At 55.9% G+C, this 20,016-nt stretch overlaps 2 protein-coding genes across 5 annotated transcripts in view; both read right to left on the bottom strand.

Annotated features, from left to right (window-relative positions):
• The window catches only part of LOC140392271 (uncharacterized), a 106,936-nt gene extending 98,288 nt beyond the window's left edge, over nt 1-8,648 (bottom strand). Inside the window, exon 1 of the mRNA XM_072477588.1 lies at nt 8,501-8,648. Within this exon, the coding sequence (XP_072333689.1) occupies nt 8,501-8,648 (148 nt within the window). The remainder of the gene's footprint in view (nt 1-8,500) is intronic.
• A 5,621-nt stretch (nt 8,649-14,269) lies between these two features.
• The window catches only part of LOC140392912 (zinc finger protein 362-like), a 53,029-nt gene continuing 47,282 nt past the window's right edge, over nt 14,270-20,016 (bottom strand). For 3 of the 4 annotated variants that reach the window (XM_072478687.1, XM_072478685.1, XM_072478686.1), the window contains 3 exons: nt 18,194-18,272; nt 17,129-17,287; nt 14,270-16,177 (listed from right to left, as the gene is read on the bottom strand). In XM_072478687.1, the coding sequence (XP_072334788.1) occupies nt 15,983-16,177; nt 17,129-17,287; nt 18,194-18,272 (433 nt within the window). In that variant the 3' untranslated portion in view covers nt 14,270-15,982. The remainder of the gene's footprint in view (nt 16,178-17,128; nt 17,288-18,193; nt 18,273-20,016) is intronic. The other variant, XM_072478688.1, reaches the window with a different exon arrangement.

Raw genomic sequence — 20,016 nt, 5'->3', positions numbered from 1 at the left:
GTCTTTCCCCTATGCCGTCTCCACTGTCCCCAAATTTTGAAAGTCGCCACCACCACCGGGCTTGTGGTGTATTTCTTCGGTGAGAACGGCAATGGGGCCGTTACCATAGCTTGTAGGCTAGTCCCCCTACAGGACACCCTCTCCAATCTCTTCCACGCCGCTCCCTCCTCTTCTCCCATCCACTTACTCACCATTGAGATATTGGCGGCCCAGTAGTACTCACTTAGGCTCGGTAATGCCAGCCCCCCCCTATCCCTACTACGCTGTAAGAATCCCTTCCTCACTCTCGGGGTCTTCCCGGCCCACACAAAGCTCATGATACTCTTTTCGATCCTTTTGAAGAAAGCCTTCGTGATCACCACCGGGAGGCACTGAAACACAAAGAGGAATCTCGGGAGGACTACCATTTTAACCGCCTGCACCCTCCCTGCCAGTGACAGGGATACCATGTCCCATCTCTTGAAGTCCTCCTCCATTTGTTCCACCAATCGCGTTAAATTTAACCTATGCAATGTACCCCAATTCTTGGCTATCTGGATCCCCAAGTAACGAAAGTCCCTTGTTACCTTCCTCAGCGGAAAGTCCTCTATTTCTCTGCTCTGCTCCCCTGGGTGCACCAAACAACTCACTTTTCCCCATGTTCAGTTTATATCCTGAGAATTCTCCAAACTCCCGAAGTGTCCGCATTATCTCTGGCATCCCCTCCGCCGGGTCCGCTACATATAACAACAAATCATCCACATATAGAGATACCCGGTGTTCTTCTCCTCCTCTAAGTACTCCCCTCCACTTCTTGGAACCCCTCAATGCTATTGCCAGGGGCTCAATCGCCAGTGCAAACAATAATGGGGACAGAGGGCATCCCTGCCTTGTCCCTCTATGGAGCCGAAAGTATGCAGATCCCCGTCCATTCGTGACCACACTCGCCACTGGGGCCCTATACAACAGCTGCACCCATCCAACATACTCATCTCCAAAACCAAATCTCCTCAGCACCTCCCACAAATAATCCCACTCCACTCTATCAAATGCTTTCTCGGCATCCATCGCCACCACTATCTCCGCTTCCCCCTCTGGTGGGGGCATCATCATTACCCCTAGCAGCCTCCGTATATTCGTATTCAGCTGTCTCCCCTTCACAAACCCAGTTTGGTCCTCATGGACCACCCTCGGGACACAGTCCTCTATCCTCATTGCCATTACCTTGGCCAGAATCTTAGCGTCTACATTTAGGAGGGAAATAGATCTATAGGACCCGCATTGCAGCGGGTCCTTTTCCTTCTTTAGGAGAAGCGATATCGTTGCCTCTGACATAGTCAGGGGCAGTTGTCCCCTTTCCTTTGCCTCATTAAAGGTCCTCATCAATAGCGGGGCAAGCAAGTCCACATATTTCCTGTAAAATTCAACTGGGAATCCATCCGGTCCCGGAGCCTTCCCCGCCTGCATGCTCCTAATTCCTTTCACTACTTCCTCTATTTCAATCTGTGCTCCCAGTCCCACCATTTCCTGCTCCTCCACCTTGGGAAATTCCAGCCGGTCCAGAAAGCCCATCATTCTCTCCCTCCCATCCGGGGGTTGAGCTTAGTATAATTTTTTATAAAATGCCTTGAACACTCCATTCACTCTCTCCGCTCCCCGCTCCATGTCTCCTTCCTCGTCCCTCACTCCCCCTATTTCCCTCGCTGCTCCCCTTTTCCTCAATTGGTGGGCCAGCAACCTGCTCGCCTTCTCCCCATATTCGTACTGTACACCCTGTGCCTTCCTCCACTGTGCCTCTGCAGTACCCGTTGTCAGCAAGTCAAATTCTACGTGTAGCCTTTGCCTTTCCCTGTACAGTCCCTCCTCCGGTGCCTCCGCATATTGCCTGTCCACCCTCAGAAGTTCTTGCAGCAACCGCTCCCGTTCCCTACTCTCCTGCTTTCCTTTATGTGCCCTTATTGATATCAGCTCCCCTCGAACCACTGCCTTCAGCGCCTCCCAGACCACTCCCACCTGGACCTCCCCATTATCATTGAGTTCCAAGTACTTTTCAATGCACCCCCTCACCCTTAGACACACCCCCTCATCTGCCATTAGTCCCATGTCCATTCTCCAGGGTGGGCGCCCTTCTGTTTCCTCCCCTATCTCCAAGTTCACCCAATGTGGAGCGTGATCCGAAATGGCTATAGCCGTATACTCCGTTCCCCTCACCTTCGGGATCAACGCCCTTCCCAAAACAAAAAAGTCTATTCGCGAATAGACTTTGTGGACATAGGAGAAAAACGAAAACTCCTTACTCCTAGGTCTGCTGAATCTCCACGGGTCTACTCCTCCCATCTGCTCCATAAAATCTTTAAGCACCTTGGCTGCTGCCGGCCTCCTTCCAGTCCTGGACCTCGACCTGTCCAGCCCTGGTTCCAACACCGTATTGAAATCTCCCCCCATTATCAACTTTCCCACCTCTAGGTCCGGGATGCGTCCTAGCATACGCCTCATAAAATTGGCATCATCCCAGTTCGGGGCATATACGTTTACCAAAACCACCGTCTCCCCCTGTAGTTTGCCACTCACCATCACGTATCTGCCCCCGCTATCCGCCACTATAGTCTTTGCCTCAAACATTACCCGCTTCCCCACTAATATAGCCACCCCCCTGTTTTTCGCATCTAGCCCCGAATGGAACACCTGCCCCACCCAACCTTTGCGTAGTCTCACCTGGTCTATCAGTTTTAAGTGCGTTTCCTGTAACATAACCACGTGTGCCTTAAGTTTCTTAAGGTGTGCGAGTACCCGTGCCCTCTTTATCGGCCCGTTCAGCCCTCTCACGTTCCATGTGATCAGCCGGGTTGGGGGGCTTTTTACCCCCCCCCCCCTTGTCGATTAGCCATCCCCTTTTTCCAGCTCCTCACCCGGTTCCCACGCAGCTGTGTCCCCCCCAGGCGGTGCCCCCCCCCGCCCATCCCACCCCATACCAGCTCCCCCCTCTCCCCAGCAGCAGCAGCCCAATAGTTCCCCCCTCCCACCCCCCCCAGATCCCCCACTAGCATAGTTACACCCCCCATGTTGCTCCCAGAAGTCAGCAAACTCTGGCCGACCTCGGCTTCCCCCCGTGACCTCGGCTCGCACCGTGCGACGCCCCCTCCTTCCTGCTTCCCTATTCCCGCCATGATTATCATAGCGCGGGAACCAAGCCCGCGCTTCCCCCTTGGCCCCGCCCCAATGATCAACGCCCCATCTCCTCCACCTCCTTTCCTCCCCCCACCACCTCCTGTGGAAGAGAGAAAAGTTACCACATCGCAGGATTAATAACATAAAACTCCTCTTTCCCCCCTTTTTACCCCCCTCTTCGCCCCCCATACTCGCCCCACCACTTTGTTTCAAACGTTCTTTTTTTTAAATAACCCACTCATTCCAATTTTTCTTCCACGATAAAAGTCCACGCCTCATCCGCCGTCTCAAAGTAGTGGTGCCTCCCTCGATATGTGACCCACAGTCTTGCCGGTTGCAGCATTCCGAATTTTATCTTCTTTTTGTGAAGCACCGTCTTGGCCCGATTAAAGCTCGCCCTCCTTCTCGCCACCTCCGCACTCCAGTCTTGGTATACGCGGATCACCGCGTTCTCCCACTTACTGCTCCGAATTTTCTTTTCCCATCTAAGGACCATCTCTTTGTCCTTAAAATGGAGGAATCTCACCACTATGGCTCTAGGAATTTCTCCTGCTCTCGGTCCTCGTGCCATCACTCGGTATGCTCCCTCCACCTCCAGCGGACCCGCCGGGGCCTCCGCTCCCATTAACGAGTGCAGCATCGTGCTCACATATGCCCCGACGTCCGCTCCCTCCGCACCTTCAGGAAGACCAAGAATCCTTAGGTTGTTCCTCCTCGCGTTGTTCTCCAGCGCCTCCAGCCTTTCCACACATCATTTATGGTGTGCCTCATGCATCTCCGTCTTCACCACCAGGCCCTGTATGTCGTCCTCATTCTCGGCAACCTTTGCCTTCACGACCCGAAGCTCCCGCTCCTGGGTCTTTTGCTCCTCCTTTAGCCCTTCGATCGCCTGTAATATCGGGGCCAACAGCTCCTTCTTCATTTCCTTTTTGAGTTCTTCCACGCAGCGTTTCAAAAACTCGTGTTGTTCAGGGCCCCATATTAAACTGCCACCTTCCGATGCCATCTTGGTTTTTGCTTGCCTTCCTTGCCGCTGCTCTAAAGGATCCACCGCAATCCGGCCACCTTCCTCTCCTTTTTTCATCCGTATCCAGGGGGGATTCCCTTCTGGTTCACCGCACAGTACTTTTAGCCGTTAAAATTGCCGTTGGGGCTCTTATTAAGAGCCCAAAAGTCCGTTCCACCGGGAGCTGCCGAAACGTGCGACTCAGCTGGTCATCGCCGCACCCGGAAGTTCCCAAAAGTCCGTTCTAGCGGGAGCTGCCGAAATGTACGGCTTAAATCCGCATCACCGCAACCGGAAGTCTTAAAAAATATTTTGATTAAAAGTTTGCGTTTTTACACTGCACAGAAATGGATGAAACGGTTAGAATTTATACTTTGTTCCTCTTCGACACCCCTCACCTTTTCTGCTGTCTCCAGGTCCTATCCTGAGCTCTTCCTTTCACCGAAGATGGTTTGTTTGGTATTTTCTTTTATAATCGCTTTGTGAGGGGCACTCAGGTCCCTTTGTCAGTCTCTCCCTGGGCTCTCCTTTGGCACTTCCCTGGGTCTCACCCCCTGTTGCCCCCCTCCTGCATTCCTGTCCACTTTCTGTGGCCCTGGTGGTTCCCGTGCGTCCCCCCCCCCCCCCCCCGTCCCCCCCAACCGTTCTATCCATTATTGACTTTCAACACATCTTGGAACAGGCTGATGAATGGCCCCCATGTTTTGTGGAAGCCATGTTCTGACCCTCGGAGAGTGTACTTGATCTTCTGCAAATGGAGAAATTCCGACAGGTCTGCCAGCCAGTCCGCCACTGTGGGTGGTGCTGCTGATCGCACAGCCGAGCAGGATTCTCCGGCGAGCGATTAGGGAAGCAAAGGCAAGTTCTGGCTGGTCCGATATCCCGAAGACTGCCACTCTTTGGCACAGCTCCACCTCACCCCCTCAACCTTGGACATCACCTCGAAGAAGGCTGTCCAGAACCCGACAAGTCTGGGGCATGCCCCGAACATGTGGGTGTGGTTGGCCGGGCCTCCTTGGCACCGTTCACATTTGTCCTCCACCTCTGGGAAGAACCTGTTCATTCGGGTGCTTGTCAAGTGTGCTCTGCCCACCACTTTAAGCTGCATAAAGCTTGCGCAGGAGGTGGAGTTGGCCCTGTTCAGTGCTTTGTTCCAAAGTCCCCAACCTACTTCCGTCCTTGCTCTTCCTACCATTTCTCCCTTGTTCCATCCAGTAAGGAGCATGTCCGTTCTAAGAATCGTCCGTATATGTCCCTGCAGTTCCCCTTTCCCAGACTGTCGGTGTCCAGTAATCCCTCCATTGTGTCTCTCGGGGCCCTCATCGTCTTCTTGCGGAGAAAGGTTTTGATTTGTAAATGTCAGAATTCCTGTCCGTTCGGTAGTTCCAGTCTCTCTGTCAGGTCTTCTAGGGTCACTAGTCTGTCTCCTGTGTAGAAATCCCTAACTGTCAATGTTCCCTGTCCTGTCTCCACCTCTTAAAGGTGGCGTCTAGCATGGCCGGTGGAAACCTGTGGTTGCCGCAGATCGGGGCGCGTGGTGGACATCTCGGTGAGACCGAAGTGCCGCCTCACCTGGTTCCAGGTTCTCAGTGTTGCTACTATCATTGGGCTGGTTGTGTGTTTTGCCGGCAGGGATGGGAGTGCTGTTGTGGCAGGGGTCGTTCCTGTGTCGGAAGACTCGTCCATCCTCACCCGTTCCATGTTTGGTTCCTTCACCCACCCCCTCACTCTCTGGGCCGTGGCTGCCCAGTGGTAGTATTGCAAGTTCCGGAGGGCCAGACCGGCCATGCTTCGCTTTCTCTTTAGGGATTCTTGGGTTTTCCACCCTCCACACTAATGCCAAAATCATTTTGTCTACTTTTTGGAAAAAAGTCTTGGGGTTCAAGATCGGTACGGATCTGAACAGGAAGAGGAATCTGGGCAGTACATTCATTTTGAGCGTCTGCACCTTCCCCGAGCAGGAGTGCGTCCCACCTCTGTAGGTCCTTTTTAACTTCCTCTGCCAGATTGGTCTGATTCCACTTGTGGATCCGTGTCCAGTTGTGGGCTGTCTGGATCCCCAGCTTGCGCAATTTGTTTTGGGATATTTTAAATGGGAGACCCTCCAGCTCCGTCCCTCCCCCACTCGGGTTCACCGGGAAAACCTCACTCTTGCCCAGGTTGAGTTTGTAGCCTGAGAAGGCCCAGAACTTTTCCAGAAGCTTTATGATTTCCTTCATGCTGCTTTGCGGGTCCGAGATGTAGAGGAGCAGGTCATTCACATAGAGTGAGACTCTGTGCTCTCTGCCTCCTCTTCGGATGCCCCTCCAGCCTCTCGCGTCTCACAAGGCGATCACCAGCGGCTCGATTGCCAAGACCAACAGGAGTGGGGACAACGGACATCCCGGTTGTTGGTCTGAAACCTCATATTGGGGGCGTTGTACAGTTTCACCATGAGGTGAACCCCATCCTTATCCAAATCACTCCAGTTCCAGTACCTCAATGAAAGACTTCCATTCGACTATACCGAACGGCTTTTCTGCGTCCAGGTGTTCTATCCACAGATGGGTTCAGTATAATTTTCAGCAACCATCTGATGCTCGTAGTCAGCTGTGTACCCTTAACAAAGCCTGTCTGGTCCTCTGCGACCCTCTCTGGTACGCAGTTCTCCAATTGCTGAGCCAGGGCTTTTGCGAGTATTTTCGCATCCACATTAAGCAGCGAAATGGGTCTATATGACCCTCATTCCGTCGGGTCTTTGTCTTTTTTTGGATATCAGTGATATTGTGGCCTGTGTTAGCGTAGGCGACAAAGTGCCCCTCACTAATGAGTCTGTGAACATCTCCTGCAGATGCAGGGTGAGAGCCAGTGCAAATTTCCAGTAGAAGTCTGCCGGGAACCCGTCGTGTCTCAGCGCCTTCCCCGCCTGCATGGAGCTGTTGCTCTTCATGATCTCCCCAATCCTATTGGTGCTTCCAGCTCCCTCCACCTATCGTCCCCCATGACTGCCATGTCCAGTTCTTCGAGGAACCGTTTAATCTCCGCATTCCCGCTGGGGGGGCTCAGAGGTGTACAGCCCTCGGTAGTAGGCCTCAAACAGTAGGCCTCAAACTCTTGGTTGGCCTTTTTTGGTTCGGGTACCAGTCTGCCTCTGCTGTCCTTCATCTGCACTATCTCCCTCGTGACTGCCTGCTTTCTCAGCTGGTGAGCTAGTAGGGGGCCAGCCTTCTCTCCATGCTCATAAAAGGTCCCCCGTGTCTGGCGGAGTTGGTGCACTGCTTTCCTGGTGTACAGCAGGTTAAAGTCCATTTGTAGCTTTTTCCTCACCGCCAGAAGCTCTACGATCGTGGCCTCGGAGTATCTTCTGTCAACCTCCAGGATGGAGTCGATCAGTTGTTGCCTGGCCGCCCTTTCTACCTTAACTCTACAAGCCTTGCAGGGTATAATTTCTCTCCTAATCACAGCCTTCAGTGCATCCCAGATTGTGGAAGGTGAGACTTCCCCGTTCCGGTTGTTAACAATGTACTCGCCTATGGCCTGTGATGTTTGTTGGCAGAAGGCCTTGTTGGCCAGGAGGTCCATGTCCAGCCTCCATGTGATGCGCTGGGCACAGCCCGCCTCCAACCTCACATCCATGTAATGTGGAGTGTGGTCGGAGATGATGATCACGGAGTATTCCGCCCTATTTCTGGGAGCACTGATTTCCCCATTACAAAGTCGTAGATACAGGTGTAGACCTTGTGTACTGGTGAGAATAACAAAAATTCCTTCTCAACTGGGTGCAGAAACCGCAATGGGTCCACTGCCCCCATCTGCTCCATGAACGTTCTCAGTTCCCTAGCCATGCCTATCGTTTTCCCCGTTCTGGGGCTTGATCTGTCTGTCAATGGGCTTTGTACACAATTAAAGTCCCCCCCACCCACCCCACAATCAGTCGGTGCGTATTTATGTTGGGGATTTCCACAATGGTCTTTTTTACAAACTCCGTGTTGTCCCAGTTGGGAATGTACATGTTAATCAGGACAACCGGCGCCCCATGTAGGACACCGCTGACCATAATGTACTGTCCCCCTTGATCTGTAACAGTCTTTGTTGCCGTGAACACCGTTCTCCTGCTTATCAGAATGCTACCCCCTAGCCCTCGCCCCGTAGCAGGAATGGTAGGTCTGTCCCACCCAGCCCTTCCTCACCCACAGTCGGTCCTTCTCCCTCAGGTGCGTCTCTTGGAGGAAGACTATGTTGGCTTTCATACTTTTCAGGTGGGCGAATACTCTGGATCTTTTCACTGGACTGTTAAGTCCCCTTACTTTTCTGGTGGGGGGAGTTTTTGTCCCCTCCCCTCCGTCCTGCGGGATCAACCATTCTTACCTTGTAGATGCGCCCCTTCACTCTGAAATTTCCCTTTGTTAGGGGGCTGTCCAAATTTGTTGTGGTCACCATAAGGTTGGGCCCCTGCGCTCCGGAGTTTCCCTTTGTCCAGGGGGCACACAACATGGTCGGCAAGTGTATGTGTCATGTGGATGCGCCCCTGCACAATTTCCCTTTGTTTAGGGACACTCCAAAGTGGCTGCTTACGCCACCATCTTGTTCCATCAACCCAAACCTGACCCGCCAGTGTAGAGCCCTTCCTTTCCTTATTATATAACCCCCATGGTCCCAATTCCCCCCATTACCCTCCAATTCACCTCCTACCTTTCACCCTTACCCACCCACCCCCCCACGTCAGGTGCTCTCTCCCCGCTGGGAGATACACTGCAGCCTCCCTCTCTCATGCTTCCTGGCACTAGCTTTCCCCGCTACTGTGATGTCCCCCCTCCCAGAGTTGCTCCTCACTCCTCCTATACCTGATCCGTTGCCATCCTCTGACTCCTCCTCACCCCTTCCTGCGCTCCGCTGCTCTCACCCCTTTCTTCCTGTGAGCTAGTGCCCTTGCTCAAAGCGAAGCAGTACTGTCCCACGCACAAATTGTCGATGCCCGTAACTTTGTTTCTCTCTCTCCCTGCGTTTTCCTCACCACTGCTTTTTGTCCGGGCCATTCACCTGCACCAACGTGTCCCCTTCTGCCGGGGTGGTGAAATAGTGTTCTTTATTCTGGAATGTCACCCAGAGCCTGGCTGGGAATAACATCCCAAATTTTATACCGTTCTTGTACACTGCCGACTTTAGGTGGTTGAACTCGGCCCTGCACTTTGCCAAGTCTGCCCCAATGTCCTGGTACACCCGTATTCTGTGTCCTTCCCAACTGCTCGCTTTGGTCTGCTATGCCCAACGCCGGATCCTCTCCCGATCTTGGTACTCGGTGCAACTTGCCAATTATCACCCTCGGCTGCTCTCCGGCCTTGGGCTTCAGTCGGAGTGACCTGTGGGTCCTGTCACTTGGGGGAGCTGTACCTTCCAACTAAGTTACCCAGCATCTGGGTAACGTAGTCAGTCAAGTCTCTGCCCTCGATCCTCTCTGGTAGGCCCACTATTCGACTATTCTGTCGCCGAGACCGATTTTCTTGGTCCTCGACTTTCCCCTTCAGGCTCCCTTGGGTCACCACCAACCTCTGTTCATCTCTGCCTCCAGGGCAATGATCCTGTCGCTCTGGTCGGTCGATGCCATTCAAGCTCCTCAATTGTCTTTCCCTGAGCCTCCAGCTTCTTCCCCATCCCATCGAACCCTATCTGCATGCGACCAGTGCCTCTGCCACCTGGATCTCCACTTTGATCTCTTCTTTAATGGCAGTTCATTTCTTGGTTAAGAATGTCTTCCATCTAAGGAGGTGCTCGGGGAAGTGGGCTTGGGGTTGGCCTAAAAAGGATGATGGCTCGTTGGTTGGGGGTGGGGGGGTAGGGGAGTGGGGGGGGGGGGGGGGGGGGGGGGGAGGGGTCGCCCCCCCCCATCCAGGCTGATTACGTGGAATGTGAGAGATCTGAATGGCCAGTGAAGGGAGCACGCGTGTTCGTGCATTAAATGGGACTAAAGGCAGACAGAGCAATGCTGCAGGAGACACATCTAAAGGTCACAGGCCGGATGAGATTAAGGAAGGGTTGGGTTAGTCAGGTGTTCCACTCAGGGCTGACTCGAAGACCAGGGGGTAGCAATTTTGATTAGTAAGCAAGTGGCATTTGAGGCTGGGAGAATTGTGGCTGATAAAGGGGGTAGGTATATAATGGTGAGTGGGAAGCTGGAGGGGGTCCGATGGTGCTCGTGAACATCTACGCCCCGAACTGGGACGATGTGGACTTTATGAGGCGCGTGTTAGGCAAATCCCGGACCTTGAGTCACACAACTTGATCATGGCGGGGACTTTAATACGGTTATTGAACCTGATTGGACCGCTCAAAATCCAGGACAGGGAAGAGGCCGGCGGCGGCAAAGGAATTGAAGGTTTTATGGAGCAGATGGGGGGCGTTGACCCCTGGAGGTTCACAACGGCCGAGGGTAAAGGAGTTTCTTTTTTCTCCCACGTCCACAAGTTTAGTCCCCGTATTGACTTTTTTGTTCTGGCCACGGTATTGATCCCGAAGGTGGCGGGGACGGAATACTCGGCGATTACAGTCTGGGACCATGCCCCGCACTGGGTGGATTTGCGGCTTAGGGAGGAGAGAGGGCAGCGTCCGCTGTGGAGACTGGATGTAGGGTTGTTACCGGACGAGGCGGTTTGCAGGCGGGTAAATCAGAGTATCCAGAATTACCTGGAAGAAACGACACGGGAGATGTATCGCAGTGAGGGTCTGGGAAGCTCTGAAGGCAGTTATTAGAGGGGAACTAATATCGATCCGGTCCCATAGAGAAAAGAGGGAAAGGGCAGAGAGGGAGAGATTAGTGGAGGAGATACTCCGGGTGGATAGGAAATATGCGGAGGCCCCGGGTTTCCTGACGGGATCAATACCCTGGCCAGAACAAAAAAAGTCAATACGGGACTGAACTTTGTGGACGTAGGAGAAAAAGAAAACTCCTTTACCCTCAGCTGTGTGAACCTCCAGGGGTCAACACCCCCCATCTGCTCCATAAAACCCTTCAATTCCTTTGCCGCCGCCGGCCCTCTTCCCTGTCCCTGGATTTTGAGCGGTCCAATTCAGGTTCAATAACCGTATTAAAGTCCCCGCCATGATCAAGTTGTAAGCTACAGACGGAGTTTGAATTGCTGACCACAGGGAAAGCGTTAGAACAGCTGAGAAAGGCTAAGGGGGCAGTCTATGAGTATGGGGAGAAAGCGAGCAGGATGCTGGCGCACCAGTTTAGGAAGAGAGGTGGCCAGGGAGATTGGTGGGGTAAAGAATAAGGAGAGTAATTTGGTCTTGGACCCAGGGGGGTGAATGAAGTTTTAAGGCATTCTACAGCAAATTATATGAGTTGGAACCCCCGGCGGGAGCGGAAGGGATGAGGCACTTTCTGGACCAGTTGAGGTTTCCGAGGGTGGAGGAGGGCCTGGTGGAGGGGCTGGGGGGCCCCGATCGAGATAGAAGAAATTATTAAGGGGCTAGAGGGCATGCAGTCGGGCAAGGCTCCGGGGCCGGATGGCTTTCCGGTGGAATTTTTAAAGAAATTTTCAGAGACATTGAGCCCACTGCTGATGGGGACCTTTAATGAGGCTAGAGAGAAGGGAATCCTCCCCCTACAATGTCACAGGCCTCAATCTCACTCATTCTGAAACGGGAAAGGGACCCTGAACAGTGTGGGTCTTACAGGCCAATCTCGTTACTACATATGGATGCCAAGCTATTGGCTAAGATCTTGGCCACAAGGATAGAGGATTGTGTCCTGGGGGTGATGGGGAAGACCAGACTGGATTGTTAAGGGCAGGCAACTGAATGCCAATGTGCGGCGGCTTTTAAATATTGTTAAGATGCCCTCGGAAGGAGAAGCAGAGGTTGTGGCAGCGATGGATGCAGAGAAAGCTTTCGATCGGGTGGAGTGGGAGTCCCTGTGGGAGGCGCTGGGTAGGTTTGGGTTTGGGGAGGACTTTATTCGGTGAGTGCGATTGCTGTACCAGGCGCCTGTGGCAAGCGTGCGTACGAACCGGCTTAGGTCGGGGTATTTTAAATTGCACCAGGGAACGAGGCAAGTTAAAGTCCCCACTCCCCGCTATTATTTGCTCTAGCCATTGAGCCGCTGGCCTTGGCGTTGAGAGCCTCAAGGAACTGGCAGGGGCTGGTTCGGGGGTGGGTGGAGCACCGGGTCTCACTCTACACGGATGATCTCCTCCTGTATATTTCGGACCCACTGGAGGGGATGGGGAAGGTAATGCGGACCTTAAGGGAATTTGGCAGTTTTTCGGGGTATAAACTGAACGTGGGGAAGAGCGAGTTGTTTGTGATCCAGGCTAAAGGACAGGAGAAGAGACTGAGTGAGCTTTCGCTGAGGAAGGTAGGGAAGAGCTTTCGCTACCTGGGAATACAGGTGGCTCGGAAGTGGGATTCGTTGCATAAGCTTAATTTGACCCGGCTGGTGGAACAAATGGAAGGGAAATGCCAATTCGGGGGACCATAGATTTGAGCCAGGGAAGTGGGATGGAAATTTTCGGAGATGGGAGGAGAAAAGAATTAGAACACTAAGAGATTTGTTTTTTTGGGGGTCGTTTTGCGGGATTGAAGGAGCTGGGAGGGAAGTATGGGCTGGAGCAGGGGGAAATATTTAGATACATGCAGGTTCGAGACTTTGCCAGAAAGGAGATACAGAGCTTCCCAGTAGAGCCGGCTTCCACATTGCTGGAGGAGGTGCTGACGACATTTCGAGGAGGAGAAGGCGCTGCTTGAAGGGATCAAAGCAAAGTGGGCGGAAGAGCTGGGAGAGGTGTATGGAGGAGGGGGGTTCTGGTGTGAAGTGCTCAGGAGCATGAACGCCTCCACCTTGTGCGTGAGGTTGGGCTGATCCAGCTGAAGGTGGTGTGTAGAGCGCACCTTACAAGGGCGAGGATGAGCCGGCTCTTTGAGGTGGTAGAGGATGTGTGTGAACGTTGTTGGGGGGGGGGGCCCGCAAACCATATTCATCTGTTTGGTCTTGTCCAAAGGATTACTGGAAGGAGGTGTTTCGGGTAATCTCTAAAGTGGTGCGCGTGAAACTGGACCCGGGCCCTCGGGGGGCCATATTCGGGGTGTCGGATCAGCCGGGGTTGGAAACGGGCGCGGAGGCAGATGTTGTAGCCTTCGCCTCGTTGATCGCTGAAGGCGGATCCTGTGCCCTGGCGTAGGCGGGGTGACCTGCTGGAATTCTTGACACTTGTAAAGGTCAAATTTGAACTGAGGGGAAGGATGGAGGGGTTCTACAATTCGTGGGCGTTATTCATTATGCATTTTTGAGATTTGGATCACAGCGAACACTAAGGGCGGGGGGGGGGGGGGGGGGGGGGGGAGAGGGAGACTGTATGCGTTAATGGTGACTATAGGTGATTCCTATAGGTCATTTGTTTATGTTAACATGTGGGCCAATGTCTGGGGTTTGGTGGGAGGATGGGATCGTCCATGGGGATTGACATTACATTCGATACTGATTATTGTTTGCTGTTGGGTGTAAATTTGGGAGAAAATGTGAAAAAATAAAATAAAAAATATTTTTTTAAAAACGGAGATTGCAGAAAGTTGCCACACAGAGGGATTTGGGGGTTCTTATGCATCAATCACAGAAAGCTAGCATGTTAGTTCAACAGGAAACAGGGAAGGCAACGGAACATTGGCCTTCATCTCAAAGGGAATGCGGTATAAAAAGGCACTAGTTTAAAGCACGTCTGGATTCTGTGAACAGTTTGGGTCCCCTTATCAAAGGAAAGACATCCTGGCATTGGAGGAAGCCCAGAGAAGGTTCACTCAGTCGATCCCCAGCATGGAGGGATTTTCTTATGAGGAGAGGTTGAGTACGTTAGGCCTGTACTCATTGGAGTTTAGAAGAATGAGAGGCGACCTTACTGAGACATATAGAATTCTCAGGGGCTTTACAGGGTAGATGCTGAGAAGATGTTTCTCCTTGTGGAGAGTCTAATACCAGAGGGCAAAATCTCAGAGTAAGGGAGTCACCCATTTGAGACAGAGATGAGGAGGAAAAAAATTCACTCTCAGACAGCAGCAACTCTGTGGGTTAGATTTCATGCAGGAGCGCGTGCGGCAGAAGATGGGCTTCACAGAAAACTTGCGACAGAACACAGCGAACCAGGGTTTACAGAAATGAAAGGAAAAACCATTTTTATTTTTTCATTCTTTCTTGCCTATTTACACATTTCAGCGGCAATGTGCCCAGAGTTGATTCTGCCGGTTCCCATATGCGCTCCGCTGCTCGCTCGCTCCCTTCGTGCCCCCAACCACCCCCCACCCCCGTGCCCCCGAGCGGGAGAGTGGGGCAGAGTTCAGTGGAGCTTTACCAAGTCAATCTCCAGGGACCCACGCATGTCACCAACAATGCCTGATGAAGCGACACTCTTCAACCCAGCCAAACCCTCCCACTCACCGCGCATGGGTCACCGGACAGGGTTAGGAATAAAGCTCACTCTGCACTGTCCACATCAAACACTCCCAGGACTTGTACAGCACGGGGTTAGATACAGAGTAAAGCTCCCTCTACACGGTCCCCATCAAACACTCCCAGGACAGGTACAGCACGGGGTTAGATACAGAGTAAAGCTTCCTCCACACTGTCCCCATCAAACACTCCCAGGACAGGTATAGCACGGGTTAGATACAGAGTAAAGCTCCCTGTACACTGTCCCCATCAAACAGTCCCAGGACAGGTACAGCACAGGGTTAGATACAGAGTAAAGCTCCCTCTACACTGTCCCCATCAAACACTCCCAGGACAGGTACAGCACGGGCTTAGATACAGAGTAAAGCTCCCTCTACACTGTCCCCATCAAACACTCCCAGGACAGGTACAGCATGGGGTTAGATACAGAATAAAGCTACCTCTACACCGTCCCGAGGAACAATCTATACCGCGTGTTCACCAAGGTGTCGGGGAATGGAACGGCAGGCGCACCAATGGAAGGGGCGAGCGACAGGGCCAAGCGGGCACTGGGGCGAGGCAGATACCTGACGCGAGCGAGGGCACAGGAGACCTCAACCAGCCACCTCTCCACACACACACACACTCTCTCTGTCTCTCAAGCTTTGTTTCGGGAGTGGACAGGGAGTGCATGGGAGGGGGTGATCTCGATATCCAACTATCCCAGCCCAGCACACTCAACCGAACACATAAAAGCCCAGCCTCTAATTGGCCTTCCTCAAAAAAGTGGGAGACACAGCGATCAAGAGAGAGAGAGAGAGAGAGAGAGAGAGAGAGAGAACGTGCGCAAGAGACTGAGAGAAAGATGCCAACATTCAAGATACACAAAGAGTAAAAATATTGGGCGACATTAAAAATGCAAGGATTAAAAAACAGACAAATAATATATATATATGTATAGAGAGAGTGAGAGTGAGACGGACAAAATAAAAATGGAAATCCACTGAAGACCATTTACGGCAAGGGAGCGGGAAGAGGTGGGAAGACTCAGTCTCAATCTCTAGGCCCGAGGCCTAGGAATTGGATCACAAGGGCCAAAGGACGAGTCCATGATGCACAGCATGGTGGGGGGCAGGGGCCCTCAAGCACAGTTGAGAACTGAGGGAGATTGGAAACTAGGTCCCATACCCTCCCTTCCCATCAGCCCCCATGTTGTGATCCCCCTTCCCACCTCCAGTCAGCCTGACCATTTCACCCTCAGATCTTGCATCCCCAGCCCCCCCCGCCCCCCATTCCCCTCCCTCTGTCCCACTCCCACCCCTTAAACCCAAAGTCCTTGTGGGAGCGTGTTGGGAGGGGGAGGGATTGGTGGGCCAAAGCGGGTGCCAAGGGGTCATGGGTAAGGCCGGATGCCCTAGGAGCCTCCCATCTGGTCAACCTGGAGTGCGTTCGCCGCTGACGGTCAGGCATGGGGTCCTTGTGCGAGTCAGGCTTGAACGCCAGGAGATCGAAAGAACACTGGGGCTGCGTCCGCGGGTGGAGCCTGCGCAGCCGCAGGTGGCACCGAAAGGGTCGGGTCCCTGCTCAGGTGCCTTGTGTTTCCTCATGTGTTTCATCAGGTAGGTCTCCTGTAGGGGAAGAGAGACGAGACAAGGGCTTCACATTGGAGAATCGCCCCCAGTGATAGCGAAACCCCAACCCTTCCCATGCCTCCCACCCCACTTCATACCCAGTGTCAGTATTGAGCACATCCAGGGAGCGGTGCAATACAGAGCTCCCTCGACAATACCCTGACAGTGTAACCACCCACATTATACCTTGTGCCAGCATCGAGCCCTCCTAAGGACAGGCAGAATGCTGGGTTCCCTTTGAGAACCGAACAAAGGCAGAGCTTGACAAGCCCCAGGAGGGCGTCACGGTGCCACAGTGGTCAGCATTGTTGCCTCACAGCACCAGGGACCCAGGTTCAATTCCAACCTAGGGTGACTGTGTGGAGTTTGCACATTCTCCCCATGTCTGCATGAGTTTCACCCAGGTGCTCCGGTTTCCTCCCACAGTCCAAAGAGGTTCAGGTTAGCTGGACTGGCCATGCTAAAGTGTCCCTTGGTGTTTAAAGGTTAGGTGGGGTTATGGGTTACAGGAATAACCCCTGGGGTAAGCTGAGGTAGGGTGTCCTTTCAAAGGGCCGGTGTAAACTCAATGGGCTGAACGGCCCTCCTTCTGATTTCAGGTACTTGAATCACATCAATCCCAACACCCCTAAAGTCTCACCCACTTACGCAGAGCTCCCTTTGGAAACGGGGAATCTGACAAAGGGAGAACATGCTAACCTTGCTGTAAATAAGGTAATTTGGCATTCTGAATTCGCCCTCTGTGTACCCAGACAGGCGCCGGAAAGTGGGGACGAGGGATTTTCAAAGCCTACTTGTGACAATAAAGAATATTAAATTCAACCCATTTTATACCCAGTGGCAGCTTCAAGTACTCCCAGGGACAGAGCTCCCTCAATATTACTGACAGTGTAACCCCTACACGTAGACGCAAGTGTATACCACTTTCTCATTCACACATGGACTCACCGATGTGTAGGATTTCCTGCAGGAATTGCAAGCATATGCCTTGATATGTTTGACGGTGTGTGTTGCGAGGTGCACCTGTAGCGAAGGGGAGTCCGTGTACGCGCGGTGACAGTGTTGACACTTAAATGGTTTGTCCTTATTGTGTTGCCTCCTGTGTGACTGCGAGAGAATGAGCAAAGGCAGGAAAGAGAGAGGAATGTCAGAGTGTCACACTTTACAAGGTGGAACGAGCGGGTAGAGATCAAAGAGCAGGAGGAGGGGAGCAGCGCACCAGCTGGCAGGAACGTGCAAACTGGCTTGGGGGGGAGCGCGCAGGCAGGATGAGTTGGGTAGCGCTCAAGCAGGCAGGGGGCGTGGGCCGGGGGCAGAGCGGGCGGGCGGGCAGGGGGCCGGGCGGGGCGGGCACGGGGCAGGGCGGGCGGCGAGGGCAGGGGGCAGGGCGGGCGGGCAGGGGGCAGGGGCGGGCGGGCAGGGGGCAGGGCGGGACGTGCAGGGGGCAGGGCGGGCGTGCAGGGGGCAGGGCGGGCGGGCAGGGGGCAGGGCGGGCGGGCAGGGGGCAGGGCGGGCGGCGGGCAGGGGGCAGGGCGGGGCGGGGCAGGGGGGCAGGGCGGGCGGGCAGGGGGGCAGGGGCGGGCGGGCAGGGGGCAGGGCGGGCGGGCAGGGGGGGCAGGGCGGGCGGGCAGGGCGGGGGGCAGGGCGGGCGGGCAGCAGGGGGGCAGGGCGGGCAGGGGGGCAGGGCGGCGGGGCGGGCGGGGGGCGGGCAGGGGGCAGGGCGGGCGGGCAGGGGGCAGGGCGGGCGGGCAGGGGGCAGGGCGGCCGGGCAGGGGGCAGGGCGGCCGGGCAGGGGGCAGGGCGGCCGGGCAGGGGCAGGGCGGCCGGGCAGGGGGCAGGGCGGCGCCGGGCAGGGGGGCAGAGCGGCCGGGCAGGGGGCAGAGCGGGCCCGGGCAGGGGGCAGAGCCGGCCGGGCAGGGGGCAGAGCGGCCGGGCAGGGGGCAGAGCGGCCGGGCAGGGTGCAGAGCGGCCGGGCAGGGGGCAGAGCGCGCAGGCAGAGGGGAGATTATTTACCTGAAGGTTTGAGAGTTGCGTGAAGGACTTGTCACAGCCTGGCTGCACACACTTGTAAGGCCGATCTCCTGTGTGAATCCTGGGAGACAGAGCAGAGCTTTAAACAGCGATAGACACAAAAGTGTGGGAAAAACTCAGAGGTCTGGCAGCACCTGTGGCGAGGGAAACAGAGTTCATGTGTCGAGAAGTTGGACTTCTTCTACCTCTTTCACTGTTTCATTCACTCCCTCAACTGCTCCGCACACCCTCTCCCTACCCCCCCCGCACAAACTCCCCCACCCGCCCCTGCACACCCTCTCCCTACCCCACCCGCACACACTCCCCCCCCCCCCGCACACCCTCTCCCTCCCCGCGCACCCTCCCGCCCCGCAAACTCTCCCTCCCCCCGCACCCTCTCCCTCCCCCCCGCAAACTCTCCCTCCCCCCGCGCACCCTCCCCCCCGCAAACTCTCCCTCACCCCGCACCCTTTCCCTCCCCCACATCCTCTCCCTCCCTCCCCGCACACCCTCTCCCTCCCCCCCGCACCCTCTCCCTCCACCACACCCTCTCCCTCCCCCCCCGCACCCTCTCCTCCCCCGCGCACCCTCCCGCCCCGCAAACTCTCCCTCCCCCGCACCCTCTCCTCCCCCGCGCACACCTCCCGCCCCGCAAACTCTCCCTCCCCCCGCACCCTCTCCCTCCCCCGCGCACCCTCCCCCCCGCAAACTCTCCCTCCCCCCGCACCCTCTCCCTCCCCCCGCACACCCTCCCCCCCGCACACCCTCTCCCTCCACCCCGCACCCTCTCCCTCCCCCACATCCTCTCCCTCCCCCCGCGCACCCTCCCGCCCCGCAAACTCTCCCTCCCCCCCGCATCCTCTCCCTCCCCCCACATCCTCTCCCTCCCCCCCGCACCCTCTCCCTCCCCCCCACATCCTCTCCCTCCCCCCGCACCCTCTCCCTCCCGCCCCACATCCTCTCCCTCCCCCCCACATCCTCTCCCTCCCCCCCACATCCTCTCCCTCCCCCCTGCACCCTCTCCCTCCCCCCCACATCCTCTCCCTCCCCCCCGCACCCTCTCCCTCCCCCCCCGCACCCTCTCCCTCCCCCCCGCACCCTCTCCCTCCCCCCCCACATCCTCTCCTCCCCCCCACATCCTCTCCCTCCCCCCTGCACCCTCTCCCTCCCCCCTGCACCCTCTCCCTCCCCCCCCACAGCCTCTCCCTCCCCCCCCCACATCCTCACCCTCCCCCCGCGCACCCTCCCCCCCGCGCACTCTCCCTACCCCCACACCTCTCCCTCCCCCCGCGCACCCTCCCGCCCCGCAAACTCTCCCTCCCCCCGCACCCTCTCCCTCCCCCGCGCACCCTCCCCCCCCGCAAACTCTCCCTCCCCCGCACCCTCTCCCTCCCCACATCCTCTCCCTCCCCCCCCGCGCACCCTCCCGCCCCGCAAACTCTCCCTCCCCCCGCACCCTTTCCCTCCCCACATCCTCTCCCTCCCCCCCCGCACACCTCCCCCCCGCACACCCCTCTCCCTCCCCCCCGCACACCCTCTCCCTCCCCCCGCACACCCTCTCCCTCCCCCCGCACCCTCTCCCTCCCCCACATCCTCTCCCTCCCCCCGCGCACCCTCCCGCCCCGCAAACTCTCCCTCCCCCCCGCACCCTCTCCCTCCCCCCCCGCACCTCTCCCTCCCCCCCCATCCTCTCCCCCCCCCCCCGCATCCTCTCCTCCCCCCGCACCCTCTCCCTCCCCCCCCCACATCCTCTCCCTCCCCCCCCACATCCTCTCCCTCCCCCCCCCGCATCCTCTCCCTCCCCCCTGCACTCTCTCCCTACCCCC

Source organism: Scyliorhinus torazame, chromosome 16 (genome assembly GCF_047496885.1).
Source record: "Scyliorhinus torazame isolate Kashiwa2021f chromosome 16, sScyTor2.1, whole genome shotgun sequence".
NCBI classification, from domain to species: domain Eukaryota; kingdom Metazoa; phylum Chordata; class Chondrichthyes; order Carcharhiniformes; family Scyliorhinidae; genus Scyliorhinus; species Scyliorhinus torazame.
Note: the sequence above shows the minus strand (reverse complement) of the source record. Positions and strands in the feature narration are given on the sequence as shown.